This window comes from Dreissena polymorpha, chromosome 8 (genome assembly GCF_020536995.1).
Source record: "Dreissena polymorpha isolate Duluth1 chromosome 8, UMN_Dpol_1.0, whole genome shotgun sequence".
Lineage (NCBI taxonomy): Eukaryota > Metazoa > Mollusca > Bivalvia > Myida > Dreissenidae > Dreissena > Dreissena polymorpha.
In genome coordinates, this window is record NC_068362.1 from 38,614,909 (window position 1) to 38,635,487 (window position 20,579).

The window sequence follows — 20,579 nt, forward strand, 5'->3', positions numbered from 1 at the left end:
CAGCACAGAGTTGCGATGACTTACACAAAACAAGGTATACGAAAGCATAATCTCTATCCTTTGATGAAGAAAAGAACAAATTTCTTATCATCAAGAAAAAGATGAGAAAAACCTCTATGTATCTAGCAGAGTGATTAAGGTAATAACTATGCTCTCAATTACCCAGTAAAAAATGAATTTCCATAGAACCTTTATACAGTTCTGATGGAATTATCCTTGCACAAGTAACAAGGATTGAAACTCTAACAGAAAAACGTTCTTCTGTAGAGATAACTAAAAGTTATTAATGGCCAGACATGAAGTGGCACATGTTTGGATCAGTAAAAATATGTCTCAGTGAGATATGATATTTGACCTGTGAAGAAGTTTCCTGAAAATAATTGTACAGGAGACTTAAAAGGTCGTTGAACCATAATCCCATGGTTCATTAAGTATATTTCATGAAATTATGGCAAAAACTCAGTTATTGCAAAAACTCACCAAGAAGGCAAGATATTCCAGTTTATGTCAATGGACGAATGTATAACAATCGCACACCCTGCTGGATCGATTTCTGTGAACTGCATTGTTGACGTTGTTCAGCATACCGGTATACACTGCGATATACGATCGCATAACGCTAATAACTAGCGTTTGATGATAAACAACATTCTTTGATATACTATGTACACCATGCAACTCGTCTGCAACTTCACTGCCGCGCATGCGCAATTACATTATTGAACCCAACGGAAAAATAATTCGAAAGAAAGAACTGCAGGACAAAAGGTCCAACAGGGCGTTGAGACGAACTGGTATGAGAAAGACGATAGAGAAAATTTGTTGTTCTTGCAAAGAACGAATAAGTTCCTGATTTCCAGTTACAAGGAGTGATAATATGATCACCTCCGTGTCTGTAAGTAAACCACGACCGATGTGTGATAGTTGAAACCATCACAAAGGAATCGTGAAAATGTGTTGTAAACGAAAAACAGCTAAAAAGAATTTTCGCTTTTCAAGATGTAGATGTGCAGGTGATATTCGTTAGGATACCACATAATTGAGAAAATCAAGATACGTTGTTCTATGTGATCGTCCATAACCTTATCTGCTCACATCTGTATAAGATGTAAGGAAGGTTGTGGTAGAATAAACTATATTCTAGCCAAGATAATCTTCTAGTCTAGACACCACTGAATAGTGGTAAATAATGACAAAAAGATGGAAATCTGTGTCATTAAATAATCCCGAGATTAATACAATTATCTTAAAAATAAAGCTGAAACGGACGTAAGAAAAGACGTCTCAGCAGAAGGACCGGTGACCGGACCGGTAAATACCGACCGGTGACCGGAACCATTTGTCAAGGATGGGTGGGCAAAGAAACCACGGCAAGCCGAACTTTCCCACTCCAAACACACTTGAAAATTGGTAGAATAGGACAGTGTTTAACACTTATAAGTTTATGACCTATCTACAGAATATAGCCTCTTCTTGAACCAATAACAGGCGCCTTTAAAATCCTGGATAATACAGGTCGCGAAGTCATCGATTTGCGAAGTACGGAAATATGATTGATAGTGGTACCTCCGGAATCGGAGGTGTGATGGCAGAAAAAGGTGAAAACCCTAGGGGTAACCTTAAGCGGGTCCACGCTTGCCGGTAGAATGCATGGAAGTCTTAAATTCTGACTTGATTAATCCATTTACTTCAAGACTTCTAACCTGGACGAATTCCGAAAGGAATACGACCAGTTATAGGAAGACGGCCTGTTATGGCCAGAAGTGTAATAGAAGAATAACTTTAAGATGAGGTCCCTCCAGATCCTAAGATCTAAGATCTGAGTTCAATAGGTCCTAAGCCATCTACAAGACTGTAGCCGCTATGCGGTCAATCTGATAGGCAATCCTATGTATCAGAACTCTTGTTGATTCCAGTAGCTTGAAAATATGCACTGCCGTAGGAGCAATAGAAAAGCAGAAGTCGATACAAATGTCGTCTTGCTAATCCTGCTAGCGTCATTAATGTGTCCCAACTGTTCCGTGACACTGACTGCAAAGTCTGTAGCCGACAGGTAAAGGCGGTTAAAACAATTCATCCTTCGGGTCTCGAACATAAATTAATAGAGGTCAAATAGTAATGTTCGACCTCAATGCTAGTCTCCGAGCCCACTTCAGCCGATCTATCTGCAAGACCAGTAGTCTGCATGTAGCCGGTTGAGATAGAAGTACAAATAACAGATATAGCATGATTTGGTAACCGTCGCCAGTAGAACATCAGTATTGAAAAACACAAAAAGTCATGTAGATTGTTGAATCCATAAAATATAGTATTCAATACAATCATAGCCAGGGGTATACAACTATGTAATGTAGACGATACCCGTGATACTAAAAATTGACCGATGAAAACACAGTGGAATACCGGTAATTGGTAAGTGGTGACCGAACCGGACCGGTCAATGACCGGTAACTGTAGCCCGGTGAACGGACCAGTCATAATATGACCGGTGACGTTACCAGTTAAAGACCGAAAAATGATGGAATCCATATGGTCTGTTATCAATGTCAAGCACTGCTCGGAAAAGAAGATCATGCCAAAAAAAAAAAAAAAAAAAAAAAAAAAAATCCAATCCGATGGCGATGAGACATCACTTATTCTGACCGGTGATCAGTGATCGGTGATATGACCGATGAATGGTGACCGATGTCCGGTGATCGGGACCGGTATAATATAACTGCGTCAGAATGGAAATATCTGGTGCAGAAGAATGACCATCCACGAAGTCATCTGATAATGTTAACCGGAAAACAACGGTAGTTAATCAGTATTAATAGGCATAAGTGTCCTTGTAGTCGTAGTGGAGAAAAGAACAGCTTATCCCGAAGCCTGAATGTTAAACGAACTAGTGTTCGTATACAACTACGGCTCGGTGACTGCAACATGTGTGGATGCCATAAGAAGAACCATCACACGTGGAATGGAGACATGATATTCCTAAAGGAATAAAATGGAGAACGTCGATATGACCAGTAGGTTCATTAACGCCTACGTGAGAAGTGGCGACATCCATATAACTTCGATGCCGAAATATTGTTCGGCTACGCTGGAAATATTGTCTTCTACAATATTGTCTCCGTGAGCATTGACATGATCGCTTACGAGCGTATCAACGCCGAGAACTGCTCAATGAAGGAGAGGTATGTTCGATAAATATCCAGTGGTGCTCAATGCAGTCCGCTGATGTCTACGTGAAGGTTGACGACGTCCTCATTTCATGCGATGTCGAGATCTGGATCGGCCGAGATGTGGATCGGCTGCGATGAGACCGAGATCTTCTAGAATAACGTCTCCGTGAGTGACGACGTGATCGCTTACGAGAGCTGCGACGATGAGAACTGCTCGACGAAGAAGAGCGTGTCCGATGTCTAATCCTTGATGAAGACGATGTATTCAACGAAGAATAGGAGAATAATTCAATGAAGAAGACCGAGTTCTTCTTCTTGACCGGTGACTGGTGTTATCGGTGGCAGGCCTAACTGATGACTGTTGACCGGTGACCGGAGCGGTGATCAATGACCGGACCGGTGACCGGACCGGACCGTTGACATGACCGGACCGGTGACATGACCGGACCGGTGACATGACCGGTGACCGGACCGGTGACATGACCGGTGACCGGACCGGTGACCGGACCGGACCGGTGATCAATAACCGGACCGGTGACCGGACCGGACCGGTGACCGGACCGGACCGGTGACCGGACCGGTGACATGACCGGTGACCGGACCGGTGATCAATGACCGGACCGGTGACCGGACCGGACTGGACCGGTGACCGGACCGGTGACCGGACCGGACCGGTGACCGGACCGGTGACATGACCGGAGACCGGTCCGGTGATCAATGACCGGACCGGACCGGTGACATGACCGGTGACCGGACCGGCCGGTCAGACGTCGATCAATGGTCCGTGATCAACGTCCCCGGTGACGTACCGGTCATATCATGACCAGTGTTGTCACCGGATAATGACCGTATGGCGGATGCCAAATGGTCCGGCACTGGTCGATGTCCTTGACCAATGCCATCGGGCAAAGACCGGCTGACGGGTGTCGCCATATGGTCTGATGTTGACCGACTGTCTAAGAGACTTAGCATAGTACGGTCGCGATCGTGCCCGATACCCGGTGACTGATACTGCAACTATCATCCATGATCTGCGAAGTCACCGGGTATTTATCCACTCTTGTTTCTGCGACCATCATGTAGTCGAATATATGAAAAACAAGAGCAAAGCATATTCAACCATAAACTGGTCACAGACCAGATTATCATACGGCACATAAAATCATTATTTGACCATAATGAAAATTATTAATACTGCCGTAGATCATAAATTAAACAAAAGTTTAATTCAAAACAGATGAAAAATAAAATGACGATCAATTAGATTGTCATACGGAACGTTAAAATCATTATTGCACACAATGGCAAATGATAAACAATCTGTCAATAGAAGAACACGCTTTGCACGATCTCGTAACACATTAGAAGAACATGCTTTGCACGTTCTAGCAATGTATTAGAAGAGCACGTTTTGCACGTGGTCGTTCGCGCCTGAAAACACCCAGCATGGTAGAAATAAACCATTGTTCGATGAAAACAAGCATGGCTTACCTTTTACAAATGAAACAAAATCCATTAAATCCACACAAATTAATCCGAATGAGAAATAAAAAGATAAATAACACAATTTATCTATTCAAAACCCCAATCAACCAAGTGAAAAACAATATTTTAATTCAGAGCCGTAAAAGACACGTATACACCTGGTTGATCCGGAAAGAATATTGAGGGTTGGTTACCGATTTTTGGCTAGGTTGCATTGCACTATGTTTAACCTGGCCTGTATTACGGTATTGAGGTGGCGGATTCCCAGTTAAAATTCCGGATGAGTTATTTCCCCTTGGAAAGTATAAGCATACGATAACAGGTCAGTATTTATGACATTAAAACTGGCAACCATTAATCCAATGACTTTTGCAACTTGTCTAATAGTTGTTTGTGAAAGACATACTAATTCTTTACATGCTTTTATAATATTATTGTGTCTTTCCTCTGTCAATGTACAAATGTAACAGTCATTGATAATGAATCAATGATATTACCTAGGAAAACAATCTTTGTAGATGGCTCAAACACAGATTTTTCTTCATTTATTATGAAACCCACCTTTGACATAAGATTAACAGTATCTGATTTTTTTCTTACACTCATCGTGTGTATCACCACATAGTAAGCTATCATCTATGAATCCTGAGTTTACATGTCCCATGTTTCGTAATTGAGCATATACTGGTTTAAGAAGTTTTGTGAACAATCTAGGGCCTTCCGATATGCCATTGGGAAGACATGTATATTGATATTTATTGTTGTTCCATTGGAAACAAAAGTATTTTTGCTGTTCCTCAGCAATTGTCACTGAATAATATGCATGACACAAATCAACTGATGCCATAAAAGTACCAGGATTTATCAAGGTCAAAGCCTTTTCAAAGGTATCCATTTTAAAATGTTTATATGGAATGTGCTTATTTAATTTCTTTAAATTCAATATCATTCTATATTCATCATTTTTCTTGGGCCGTAGAAAAACTGGTGATAAAATTTGGCCATTTTCTGGCTCAACTTTTTTCAAAACCCCTAGATGGAGCAATTTATTTATTTCATTGTTGACAGCAAGATTTCTCTTTCATTAAATTTGTATTGATAGTTCTGATGGAACAATTCTGATAACATTTCTGTTTTAATATTAAAATGGCAATTTTCAACAATATCAATAATCTGTGGGTCATCAGTCAATTTGCGCCATTCTGAAACATAATTTTTTAATCTACCAGCAACAACACATGTACTTACATTGATCATTGCCTGGCTACTCCCCTGGATGATCCCTGGGAGTGAAGTTTTTTGACTCTGCACTTGTTTGGGTGTCAAAGTAAAATTGACCTCTTCCATGGGAAGCACGTCCTCTGCCACCTCTAAAACCGTAACGTGGAACACGTCTGGCTCTTCTGCGCATAAATCCACCTCTGTATGGTCTACCAGATGTAAACATTTTGTTGGTGATTTTTGCTGAATCTTCCAATTCTCTGGCAGATTTAGAGACATCGTCACTAAAAAGATATGATGTCACAGGTCTACTGTGATTACACAGGTGACTGTACTCAGCATTCAGTTCAGGCCTCAAGAAATCTTTCAGTGTCAAATTTATCTGTCTGTTAGCGTATCCAAGTAAAGCCAGTGAGTCATTACACTCGTCAATTATTGTGCCACATTTGTCATTTCTTTCCTTTTCGATGCTTGCTAATTTGTTCACTACTTTTGTGAGGATCACAGCTGATTTTATCATGGACGTTTCAATATTTTGCATTTTCTTGTCTCGTGTTCTAGCCATAGGGGATATTGCATCCCATATCATTTGATTCAACTTCACCACAACAAGCCCATGACAATTTTCAGGGCGGGCATTTATCTCGTCCTTAGTCAATTCTGTGTATCGGCCATCATCGATGCCTTCAACGAAAAGTTCATTTATGTTTTGAGCAAGAACTCCATCAACATTGACTGAGCATTCCTCATGCGCTTTGAATCGTTTTGACATTGTCTGAAACCGGCTTTCAGAAGTGGTATTATTATTGTTACGATCAGGATCGCCTGAATTCGATCTTTTTGTAGTGACATTTTCTGATCCAGAAGGGCCGTCACCCTCTGTTACCATCATATATGATTGATCCTCACAATCCATTTCATATTCATCACAGTATTCCTCGTACTGTTGAGTCTGTTCCATGTTATTTAATCTCTCGTTGAACTCGTTCAACTTTGAGGATTGTCTACTCTCTCTAAAGTACCTTGCAATGTCATCAAAATTTCTAAAACCTGAACTTCGGAAGAGTTAGACTCATTTGCTTTGTCCACTTGTTTTTTAACAGGCTGCTTTCCTTTCGCCTTTTTGTCACATTTCTCTCCAGGCTGTGCCTCTACAGCCAATTTTGTCATGGCGTCGGCCATTTTGTATTTTCAACACCACGTGTTGATACGATTTTGTATGTTTATTTGTCACAAAATGCACTATTGTGTACGTTTATCGGCGTTTATATGTAAATTAATATGTGCAAACTCCGTCTGCAATAGTGTTTTTAGTATTTATTACGTATTTTTCGATCTACGATCGAATTTTACACTCACAATTTTTACCTGCTTCGTCGGAAGCGCTCGCAACAAAAACTGCTTTGCGCATGCGCAACATATCTCATTTAAGAACGACAGAAATTCTTTGGAAAATAGAACTTACCTTTTTACAGTTAGTTTCCTTTAGTAGAGTAACATTGCTTTATTAATTACCTCCCTTTAGTAAAGTTAATTGCCTTGAACAATACAGAGTTGTACCCCTTACCTCTTCCTCCTCATAGTCTGACACGTCCCAGTGATGGGCTAGGCTCGCATTCTTACGTTTCCAGTACTCCAGAAATGTCACAGCTGCATTACAGAAATTGAACAGTATTTCAAAAAAGTTAAAGAATACATCAAAGTTCTTTTCTCTAATGTGTGATGTTACTTCCATATTTGATGGTTACTTTCCATACATGAGCTTCCCTCTGGGAAAACAGGGTTCCATGAATGTGCAAAAAATGTTATCCCATATTAGCCTGTGCAGTCTGCACAGGCTAATTAGGGAAGACATATTCCACATTAATTGGATTTTTTGCTAAGAAAATTCTTACTTTAAATGAAAAATTTCATTAAAGCGGAAAGTGTCGCCCCTAATTTTATGCACAGGCTAATCTGGGATGAAATCTATGCAATTCCTAAAGCCCTGTTTCCCCAGAAAGAGAATTCGGCTCACTTTAACTTTGAAAGACTTGAAGAGAAAGGATTTTGCATGAGAGTTCTTTTCATGAATGTGCTGCTACTTCCATACCTAACTGTTACTTCACATATGAGAAGCAATCTGGAAAATGGGGCTTAATGAAGTCAACACTGCCTCATCAGGGACAACACTTTCCTATTGTAAGTATTTCCTGTTTAAAATAAGTCTCTTCTAAAAAAAATCCAGGCTAGACATAAAGTATCATCCCTGATTAGCCTGTGCAGACTGCACAGGCTAATCTTGGACAACACTTTACAAACATGCTTTACGTCCCATTTTCCATGACAGTGGCTCATATCTACTTTATTAATAGCTTCAGCAGTTTTCTTTAAAATACCATTGAAATGGCATTATGTTGTGCCTTTATTAATGAAACAACATATCAAGTGGGTAACAAAAAGAAAACATTAGTAATATGGAAGTGTTGTTTATTGCAATGTTATTATATATTTAAATGCTTTTCTTACAATGATGTTCAATATAAAGATATAAGCCCCAATACATAATCCTTTCGTTCTTCAACCATGTGTTCTCTTCACAGGTCAAAACCAACCTACCCAAGAAGGAAACACACAAATTTTAAGTTGCTGTGGCCTATCAGATATGTTTTTATCAAATAATGGATAGGTAACCAGTTCCCACTGTGGGAGCATTCTTTAGGTCTCTTCCAAAGACACCAAGTACTGGCTCTACCCAGGAAACGGACTCGAGCCTAAGCTCAAGCTTTCAATGATATGAAGCTACATGTAACATAAATAGGTTAAAACTAACTAAACAAAGGACAGGAATATTGAAATCCAACTTACCCCAGAAGGACACAAATATTGAGTAGAAGACGGTTCCCGGATGGTCAAACAGGTATGCAGCCCTGATGTACATACAGACGTCAGACAGGAACCAATATGGGCAGCCGATGTTCTCATCACAGAGTGGACACATCTGGTAGGTCTGGTTGGATGAACACACCTCGTTACTGGGGAGGGAAATATACCACATCGTTACTGGGGAGGGAAATATAACACCTCATTACTGGGGAGGGAAAACACACCTTTTTACTGGGGAGGGAAATATAACACCTTATTACTGGGGAGGGAAAACACACCTCGTTACTGGGAAGGGAAAACACACCTCGTTACTGGGAAGGGAAAACACACCTCGTTACTGGGGAGGGAAATATAACACCTGATAACTGGGGAGGGAAAACACACCCTGTTACTGGGGAGGGAACAATGGTGTGTGAATGAGTTAGATGTTACTGGGCAGGAAAATATTGTGTGTAAATGAGCAGTAAATATCCTATGACATCAACATCAACTTGCTCATTTAAAAGGAGATAAAAAGATCTTCCTTCTAACACAGCAAAAACTGGTTCTTTCAAAGACAAACTCAAAGGTGTTTCAATAAGCCTTACGCTTTAAATGCAATCGAGGACCTAATCAAATCAAATCTATGGCATAATTATTAGAGATTTTTTACTAAACCCAGGAGCACTTACCAGGATGTTGTTCTTAACCCTTTGCATGCTGGGAAATTTGTCATCTGCTTAAATGTCGTCTGCTGAATTCTATAAATAGCATTTTCTTCGATTTTTTTTCTAAGACCACTATCAGGATAGCAAACAGTTTGGATCCTGATGAGACGCCACGTTCTGGATCCAAACTGTTTGCAAAGGCCTTCAAAATCCGGTTCCAGCGCTCAAAGGGTTAAATATAACAACTACACAGGTGTGTTATGATAGATAGCAAACACTTACGCAGGTGTATTGTCATTGATGGTGAACACTCCATACAGGAACACAAATATGCCAACCAGGGATGCTGGTAGCAACCACGCTGTGTAGAAACCTGAAAACAATATAAGAAAACAACTTATTGATACTAATGAACATGTTCAGCATATAAATTAATAAGAAATGTGTCCACAATGCACCAATGCCCCCACACTTCAATTTAGTCTCAAAGCTCCCCTTCTCCACCTATGTCAAAGTCTGGACAAGCTGTTTTATGGCCATAAAAACCCTTTCCCACTCAGAACCTTAGTTAAAATGGCTGTGTGCAAACAGCATAAAACCAGAACAGCCTGGGAGTAACTCGCAGTCTGTTCAGGTTTTATGCTGTTTGCTGCTCATCAGTATCTAAGGGTTGGAACTGAAACCTTTGAAACTTGGGTCTAGTAAGAAAGGCCTTTAATTAAATTAAAATTTTTAAGGGACTACAAATGTGTCAGAATACGTATCTAAATGGTAAAGGGTTAAACTCAACCTGTGGCCTTGACCTACGAGATAGAGAGACAATTGTTATAAACGACACGTTGTCTTACAACAGTTTGTATTCTTGCTGAAATAATTTAAAAGTCATCTACATATGGCAAAGAAATGGCTGAGACAGGTATTTTCAAGCCGATTTTGGGGCAAAATATTACCTTTATTCTCTAAGTGTGACCTTGACCCTTGAGGTAAGGAGACAGGTGTTACACATGACATATGTCTTATGTTGGACAGTATTTTTTTTAGAAAGTTTGGAGACAGTCAGATGAAGAGTTTGAGTTAGAGAGTGGAAATCATCAAAGAGCAATACTTTGAATAATTCAATGGCCATAACTTCAAAGTGCCTCGAAAAATGTTGCTGGTTATTGTACTTTGCCTCCCTTTTATCATTATAAACTTTCAGAAAGTTGTGTGACAATCAGATGATAACTGGTTAAGCAAAAGAGCTGAAACTCAAAAGAGTGGATGGACTGACAGATGAACATAGCAAAAACGTAATGCCTCCATCAGGGGCTTAAAAAACTTCTACCTGTCTAAACCACAACCTTACCCTTCCAATTGTTTTTGTTTCCTTACAATTGCAGATAAATTGACTTAATATAGGGTGAGCTCTATGCATACACAAAAAGTCATGAACTTAAGTCCATCTAAAATGTATAAAAATATTTTTTGAAACAATATTAAGACTAGCAGAAACTCGAAACATGTCAATAGGACATGCATGACCCCACATTCCTTTTTTTTGTCTGAAAACTCTACTTATGCAAGAACTAACCAAATTATGGAGGTGAATAAGTTAACCGTTTAGATACCTTTGACGCGTTTGTAGTCCCTTAGAAAGTTAAATTTAATTTATAACCTTTCTTACAAAATTCAAGTTTTAAAGCCTTCATTTCCAACCCTAAGACACTGATGAGCAGCTAACAGCATAAAACCTTAACAGAATGCAAGTTACTCACAGGCTGTTCTGGTTTTATGCTGGTTGCACATAGACATTTATACTTTGCCTCTGAGTGGAAAAGGTTAACAGTCTGGCCTCGTGTTCACGAAACATTTTTGCAATTGAAAAACGATTTTAACTGACACTGATTTTTATTTTTGCCATTTTTGCCTATCAACTACAATGGAAATCCATTTTCAATGACAAGCAAAAACGATTTTCATTTGCAAAAACTGTTTTATGAACACGAGTTACTTGCAGGCTGTTCTGGTTTTATGCTGTTTGCACACAGCCATTTACACTTTGCCTCTGAGTGGGAAAGGTTAACAGTCTGGTCATTATGCTTGTAAAGTTTCAGCCCTCTGCCTGCAAGGCTTTTTGATTGACACACAACTCAAGTTTAAAAAAAGCAATTTTTTGCTATATAAGGGTCTTCAGCTCCAATGTTTTAGAAACTGTCACATACCAATATACAGGGTGCAGGATCATGTATCACATACCAATATATAGGGTGCAGGATCATGTGTCACATACCAATATACAGGGTGCAGGATCATGTGTCACATACAAATATACAGGGTGCAGGATCACGTGTCACATACCAATATACAGGGTGCAGAATCACGTGTCACATACCAATATACAGGGTGCAGGATCACGTGTCACATACCAATATACAGGGTGCAGGATCACTGTCACATACCAATATACAGGGTGCAGGATCACTGTCACATACCAATATACAGGGTGCAGGATCACTGTAAAATACCAATATACAGGGTGCAGGATCACTGTCACATACCAATATACAGGGTGCAAGATCACTATCACATACCAATATACAGGGTGCAGGATCACTGTCACATACCAATATACAGGGTGCAGGATCACTATCACATACCAATATACAGGGTGCAGGATCATGTGTCACATACCACTACACAGGGTGCAGGATCATGTGTCACATACCAATATACAGGGTGCAGAATCACATGTCACATACCAATATACAGGGTGCAGGATCATGTGTCACATACCAATATACAGGGTGCAGGATCATGTGTCACATACCAATATACAGGGTGCAGGATCATGTGTCACATACCAATATACAGGGTGCAGGATCATGTGTCACATACCAATATACAGGGTGCAGGATCACGTGTCACATACCAATATACAGGGTGCAGGATCATGAGTCACATACCAATATACAGGGTGCAGGATCACATGTCACATACCAATATACAGGGTGCAGGATCACGTGTCACCAATATACAGGGTGCAGGATAGCGTGTCCAATACCAATATACAGGGTGCAGGATCATGTGTCACATACCAATATACAGGGTGCAGGATCATGTGTCACTTACCAATATACAGGGTGCAGGATCATGTGTCCCTTACCAATATACAGGGTGCAGGATCATGTGTCACATACCAATATACAGGGTGCAGGATCACATGTCACATACCAATATACAGGGTGCAGGATCACTGTCACATACCAATATACAGGGTGCAGGATCACTGTCACATACCAATATACAGAGTGCAGGATCACTGTCACATACCAATATACATGGTGCAGGATCACTGTCACAGACCAATATACAGGGTGCAGGATCACGTGTCACTTACCAATATACAGGGTGCAGGATCACGTGTCACTTACCAATATACAGGGTGCAGGATCACGTGTCACATACCAATATACAGGGTGCAGGATCATGTGTCACATACCAATATACAGGGTGCAGGATCACATGTCACATACCAATATACAGGGTGCAGGATCACTGTCACATACCAATATACAGGGTGCAGGATCACGTGTCTTTCTGTGCTTAACAATTGAATGTTAATGGATGTAAACACACCAGTATGTTGTGCTTTTCTTCAAATAACTTTTTAAACCAATATTTCTTAAGAATTTCACTTAGAAAGTTTTTAATGCTGCTTATGGCACTAAAGATATTTGCAAATGTATTTCAATAACTTGAGATATTTGCAAAAATAAAGTTTGTGACGGCATGTTAACATTCTGACAAGCCTGTGTGTAACCCCCTGTGAACCCTGCTGATCCTGCACCCTGTATAATTGCCCGAGGATTGTATCTTCACATGCTGGTTAAAATGTTTGTAAAATTACTACCCTGCAGCAGCAATACATATTGAGTTACCAGTGACATATGTCTAAGACAGTAATATCTGGCATAAAAAGGGGCTACAACTCCAGTTGTGTGAAAAATATGCGAGCCAAAACATAGAGGTGCTGAAGGTCACATGATGCTTAACCCTTTCCCACTCAGAAGCAGAGTGAAAATGACTATGTGCAAACAGCATAAAACTAGAACAGCCTGCGAGTAACGCGCAGTCTGTACAGGTTTAATGCTGTTTGCTGCTCTTCAGTATCTAAGGGTTGGAAATGAATCCTTTCAAACTTGAATATATTAAGAAAGGACTTATTTTAATTAGATTTTCAAATGCATCAAAGTGCGTTTTTGAGTGGTAAAGGGATAACCCTTTGCATGCTGCGAAATTTGTCCTCTGCTAAAATGTCGTCTGCTGAATTTCTAAAATTAGCATTTTCTTCGATTTTTTTTCCTAAGAATACTATCAGAATAGCAAACAGTTTGGATCCAGATGAGACGCCACGTTCTGTGGCGTCTCATCTGGATCCAAACTGTTTGCAAAAACCTTCAAAATTCGGTTCCCGCACAGAGAGAGTTAACATGTTTGTATTCTCAGTCCTCTAACAGTAAAACATAAAGAGTTCTCTGCAATACCAGTAAACAAAATAAAAAAATACTAAAAAAGGGGCTATAACCAATTTCTGTTTCAATCTGCAAACTATATTATTAAAATGTACAAGTGCACATTCTGATTTAATACATTTCTTAAGTTTCAGCTTTCTAGCATCTAAGTTGTATAAAAAACAAAAGTTGGCCTATTTGAATTAGTCTTAGTGCAAAAAGGTCAATGCTAAGGTCAAAATGAATATCAAGAACTGTTTCTCACCGAGCCATGCAAAGTATATGCCTATTTTCTCTCCGAAGTATTCTCGGATGTGGTCAAGGGGTTGATATCGGTACCAGGTGCCCCAGGACGCCCAGTAGTGGTACAGGACCTGGCGCGGGTTGAGGGCCTCTGGCTCTAGCTTGCAGTACTTGGGCATCTCATGCGGGCCCTAGAAATACATGTCCCTCAACACATGTCACAATCAATGGAAATGTTTTTTTTCCATATAATTATACGTGTTGGCCCATTCAGGGTTCTCAATAACTTTTGAGCAAACAGGCCAGAATGTGAAACCAACATGACTTCAAGGGGGGTTCGGTGGCATGCTCCCCCAGAAAATCTATTAATTGAGCACTTGATTTCTTGCATTTTGGGCCATTTTATGGCTATTTTAATGGTCAACCAGGTACTTAAATTTGAGCATTTTTTGTGTGCATTTTATGAATTTTAGCTTTTTTAACTAACAAAAGATAAATGAAAAAAGCTCTTGGTTTCAGAATGGGGCCTAAATTCAGCCCTACAGGAATGGGCGGAAAAGGCCTGATCATCCGTCTACCATGCACATTTTGCGTGACACTTCTAGTTTGAAACGTAACTGAATTAAAACAAACTTTCACAACAACAAAAACTTTGCATTAACGCAAAAAACGCAAGCAATCAGGAACAAAAACTCACCATTTGCTGAAAAGAATGTCAAAATATTTGACTGCTTTTTGACCGATTCCAAATTGCGCCTTTTCATTGTTTTTGTTGTTGTAATTCAAATGACATTTTAGGTTACAATATACTAAATCATTTTGGTGTTCAATGCTATACCCTCTAAAGAATGGAACATGATTTATTTGAAGACACAATTCTCTGTATGGGCACTTGCCATGACTTTATTTTTTAATATTTCTGTGTGCATGTGGTAGGGAAAACATTGTTGTATACTACAAATTCAGTGTTTTGCTTATAGGTTGGAGACTACATGAGATTTTGACAGATGGCGGGAAACCCTCATCAACTGGAGATCAGCCGGTAAAAAGATGGCCTAAAAACAGTGACTGTGATTCATGTCGAGTTCTTTCTTACATACTGCATGACCTATCTTTTTTATTGTTTAAATCTATTCGGCTTGGCATGCTCTTTAAGAAAAGGTATGGGTATGGGGGTGTCTACGCGCAAAAGTTTGACTTTATTTTTCGTTGAAGTTGTCGGTTTTACATTGAATTTGTTCAGGAAATCTTTTGGCATATTGTGACATTTAGTTACCATGAATGAAATGTTAGCAGAACCGCGTGTCTAATGATACAAAGGTCATTACTATGTCTCGGAAATTCAAACTAGTGAAAAAACGCGCGTTAAGGGAGATAATCAAGGGACGTCTTTGCTCAATAGCAAAATTACCGAAAAGACACGCAAATTTTGAAAAGCCAATTGCCGATTTTCCAAATCTAAGCGATTTTCAAACGGCCAAAATCTGATTTCAAACGGCCGATTTGGCCGGCGGCCGGCTCTTATTGAGAACCCTGCCATTACAGAATCTAAGAACACTGTATCAGCCTTTTTCTGGGAAAATGAGGTTTAACCCTTTGCATGCTGGGTAATTTGTCGTCTGCTAAAATGTCGTCTGCTGAATTTCTAAAATTAGCATTTTCTTCGATTATTTTTCAAAGAATACTATCAGAATAGCAAACAGTTTGGATCCAGATGAGACGCCACGTTTTGTGGCGTCTCATCTGGATCCAAACTGTTTGCAAAGGCATTCACAACTCGGTTCCCGCACTGAAAGGGTTAATGCATGTGCGTTAAGTGTCATCCCAGATTAGCGAAGGCTAATCAGGAACGATACTTTCTGCTTTTTTTTTTTTTTTTTAAATGAGTTTTTTTATTAGCAAATGTCTAGTTAAGTTGGAAAGCATTGTCTTTAATGAGCCTGACACTTTACCTACCGGTACATGCATTGAGCCCCATTTTCCTGCAAAGTAAGGCTCATTTCTAAAACAACTCATGTGCCTTGCTGTGAAAAGGGGGTTAAATTCATGTGCGTAGTGTCGTCCCAGATTTGTCTGTCAAGTCAGCACACTCTGGCTAATCAGGGACGACATTTTCCGCCTTAACCCTTTTAGCGCTGGAACCTGATTTTAAAGGCCTTTGCAAACAGTTTGGATCCAGATGAGACGCCACAGAACGTGGCGTCTCATCAGGATCCAAACTGTTTGCTATTCTGATAGTATTCTTTGAAAAAAATCGAAGAAAATGCTAATTTTAGAAATTCAGCAGACGACATTTTAGCAGACGACAAATTTCCCAGCATGCAAAGGGTTAACTAGATTTTTGCTAAGAAGAGACTTTCTTTAAACAAAAAACATCATAAAAACACAAAGTGTTGTTCCTGATTAGCCTGTGGGGACTGCACAGGCTAATCTGGGATGACACTTTACGCACATGAATTAAACCTCCTTTGCACAGAGCGCGGCTCATGCATTTTCTACCATATACATGAAGAACATCATCAAACACTCACTTAAGCTTGTCAGTGCGTGAATCGAATTTTGAAGGCCTTTGCAAACAGTTTTGATCCAGATGAGACGCCACAGAACGTGGCGTCTCATCAGGATCCAAACTGTTTGCTATTCTGATAGTATTCTTTGAAAAAAAATCGAAGAAAATGCTAATTTTAGAAATTCAGCAGACGACATTTTAGCAGACGACAAATTTCCCAGCATGCAAAGGGTTAAAGTGCTGTTCAAGATTAGCCTATGCAGTATGCACAGGCTTAGATAATCAGGGATGACACTTAGATAATCAGGGATGACACTTAGATAATCAGGGATGACACTTAGATAATCAGGGATGACACTTAGATAATCAGGGATGACACTTAGATAATCAGGGATGACACTTAGATAATCAGGGATGACACTTAGATAATCAGGGATGACACTTAGATAATCAGGGATGACACTTAGATAATCAGGGATGACACTCAGATAATCAGGGATGACACTTAGATAATCAGGGATGACACGGCATAGACTTTCCTTTAGAAGCGGCTTCCTTCAACCCTTTGCATGCTGGGAAATTTTTCGTCTGCTAAAATGTCGTCTACTGAATTTCTAAAATTAGCATTTTCTTCCATTTTTTCAAAGAATATTATCAGAATAACAAACAGTTTGGATCCTGATGAGACGCCACGTTCTGTGGCGTCTCATCTGGATCAAAACTGTTTGCAAAGGCCTTCAAAATTCGATTCACGCACTGAAAGGGTTGACCAAAATATTCAATAAAAGCGAAAAGTTTCATCCCTGATTAGCCTGAAATATGGGACAACACTTAACCCTTTGCATGCTGGGAAATTTGTTGTCTGCTAAAATGGCGTCTGCTGTATTTCTAACATAATCATTTTTTTTCGATTTTTTTTCAAGAATACTATCAAAATAGCAAACAGTTTGGATCCAGATGAGACGCCACGTTCTGTGGCGTCTCATCTGGATCCAAACTGTTTGCAAAGGCCTTCAAAATTCGCTTCAAGCACTGGAAGGGTTAAGCACAAGCATTAAGCCCAGTTTTCCCAGAACAAGGCTCAGGGCTTACTCTGCCATTGCCTAATTAGCCAATGGCTACAAATTGACCTATAAATTGGCTAAAGAAAATTCTATTTGGCTACAACTTTTTCTTCATTAAAACTTAAATATAGCCAAAAGAAGAATTTTGCCATATCAAGGATAATTTGTGTCTTGTTCTGTGAAAGCTGGTCATAATGCATGTGCGTAAAGTGTCGTCCCAGATTAGCCTGTGCAGTCTGCACAGGCTAATCAGGGACGACACTTTCCGCATAAACTTGATTTTCGGTAAGGAGGGACTTCCTTGATACTAAAAATACCATTAAAGTGGAAATTGTCCTCCCTGATTAGCCTGTGCGGACTGCACAGACTAATCTGGGACGACACTTTACGCACATGAATTTAGCCCAGTTTTCTCAGAACAAGACACATTTGGCTAAAGAAATGTTTGAGCCAGGAGAAGCCCTGATGCTACTTTAACCCTTACAGTGCGGGAACCGAGTTGTGAAGGCCTTTGCAAACAGTTTGGATCCAGATGAGACGCCACAGAACGTGGCGTCTCATCTGGATCCAAACTGTTTGCTATTCTGATAGTATTCTTTGAAAAAAAATCGAAGAAAATGCTGATTTTAGAAATTTAGCAGACGACATTTTAGCAGACGACAAATTTCCCAGCATGCAAAGGGGTAATCATCACCTCCTGCAAATTCAACGACAGTAGAATCATGTAAGAGAGGCAAGGAGAGATCAATACACAACACTCACTTGTCTGTCTAGCTGTTTACAAGTTAGAATGGTAGCTTATCAATTATTAAACATTTCAAGGGATTAGAAGTCTGTAAGCTGAGAAGAAGCTGTGAATGATGCTGTCTCATCCTGGCTAATGTTCTATACAGACACTTTGCCAATCTCCATGGTATTATCTGTGAGACAACTTTTTCTTACGTGTTTTGGCTATTGCTGACATCTACTTTTATGAATTATTAATCAAAGTAGAACTTTATCAGAGGGTTTTGTCTCCTGACTGGGATTAATTTACGCATGGTAACCATGGTAACAGGAAAATTGTCAAAAGCATACCAATACCTTCCCATTACAGCTAATAATGATTGCAAACAATTATGATGTAATTTCTTCTACGTGATGTTTTCATTATTATGTCTCTTCAGGTACATATTGTCTCGATGTTTTGATGTATAAACACATATTCTATCTCAGATTACCACATATAAGCTTAAAAATTTGAGCAGCATTCTTGGAAGTCAGGACTTAATGCTTGTGTGCATAAAGGATTGTCTCAGATTAGCCTGTGAAGTGTGTGCAGGCTAATCAGGGACAACACCTTAAGCCTACACTAAATTTTGGTTAAAAGTGACTTCCTCTTAACAAAAAATTCCAAAAATGCGGGCAGTGTTACCCAGATTAGCCTTGGAAAGTGTTACCCAGATTAGCCTGGGAAAGTGTTACCCAGATTAGCCTGGGAAAGTGTTACCCAGATTAGCCTGGGAAAGTGTTACCCAGATTAGCCTGGGAAAGTGTTACCCAGATTAGCCTAGGAAAGTGTTACCCAGATTAGCCTGGGAAAGTGTTACCCAGATTAGCCTGGGAAAGTGTTACCCAGATTAGCATGGGAAAGTGTTACCCAGATTAGCCTGAGCAGTGTTACCCAGATTAGCATGGGAAAGTGTTACCCAGATTAGCCTTGGAAAGTGTTACCCAGATTAGCCTGGAAAAGTGTTACCCAGATTAGCCTGGGAAAGTGTTACCCAGATTAGCATGGGAAAGTGTTACCCAGATTAGCCTGGGAAAGTGTTACCCAGATTAGCCTGGGCAGTGTTACCCAGATTAGCCTGGGAAAGTGTTACCCAGATTAGCCTGGGAAAGTGTTACCCAGATTAGCCTGGGAAAGTGTTACCCAGATTAGCCTGGGAAAGTGTTACCCAGATTAGCATGGGAAAGTGTTACCCAGATTAGCCTGGGAAAGTGTTACCCAGATTAGCCTGGGAAAGTGTTACCCAGATTAGCCTGAGCAGTGTTACCCAGATTAGCCTGGGAAAGTGTTACCCAGATTAGCCTAGGAAAGTGTTACCCAGATAAGCCTGAGCAGTGTTACCCAGATTAGCCTGGGAAAGTGTTACCCAGATTAGCCTGGGAAAGTGTTACCCAGATTAGCCTGGGAAAGTGTTACCCAGATTAGCCTGGGAAAGTGTTACCCAGATTAGCCTGAGCAGTGTTACCCAGATTAGCCTGGGAAAGTGTTACCCAGATTAGCCTGGGCAGTGTTACCCAGATTAGCCTTGGAAAGTGTTACCCAGATTAGCATGGGAAAGTGTTACCCAGATTAGCCTGGGAAAATGTTACCCAGATTAGCCTGGGAAAGTGTTACCCAGATTAGCCTGGGAAAGTGTTACCCAGATTAGCCTGGGCAGTGAAACCCAGATTAGCCTGGGAAAGTGTTACCCAGATTAGCCTGGGAAAGTGTTACCCAGATTAGCCTGAGCAGTGTTACCCAGATTAGCCTGGGAAAGTGTTACCCAGATTAGCCTGGGAAAGTGTTACCCAGATTAGCCTGGGAAAGTGTTACCCAGATTAGCCTGGGCAGTGTTACCCAGATTAGCCTGGGAAAGTGTTACCCAGATTAGCCTGGGAAAGTGTTACCCAGATTAGCCTGGGAAAGTGTTACCCAGATTAGCATGGGAAAGTGTTACCCAGATTAGCCTGGGAAAGTGTTACCCAGATTAGCCTGGGAAAGTGTTACCCAGATTAGCCTGGGAAAGTGTTACCCAGATTAGCCTGAGCAGTGTTACCCAGATTAGCCTGGGAAAGTGTTACCCAGATTAGCCTGGGAAAGTGTTACCCAGATTAGCCTGGGCAGTGTTACCCAGATTAGC

At 40.3% G+C, this 20,579-nt stretch overlaps 1 protein-coding gene across 1 annotated transcript in view; it reads right to left on the bottom strand.

The window, feature by feature from the left end:
• Positions 1-20,579, bottom strand: part of LOC127840455 (anoctamin-7-like) — an 81,230-nt gene that overhangs the window by 18,393 nt on the left and 42,258 nt on the right. The window contains exons 8-11 of the mRNA XM_052368873.1: positions 14,141-14,309; positions 9,668-9,758; positions 8,721-8,887; positions 7,441-7,523 (exon numbers count right to left, since the gene is read on the bottom strand). Of these exons, the coding sequence (XP_052224833.1) occupies positions 7,441-7,523; positions 8,721-8,887; positions 9,668-9,758; positions 14,141-14,309 (510 nt within the window). The remainder of the gene's footprint in view (positions 1-7,440; positions 7,524-8,720; positions 8,888-9,667; positions 9,759-14,140; positions 14,310-20,579) is intronic.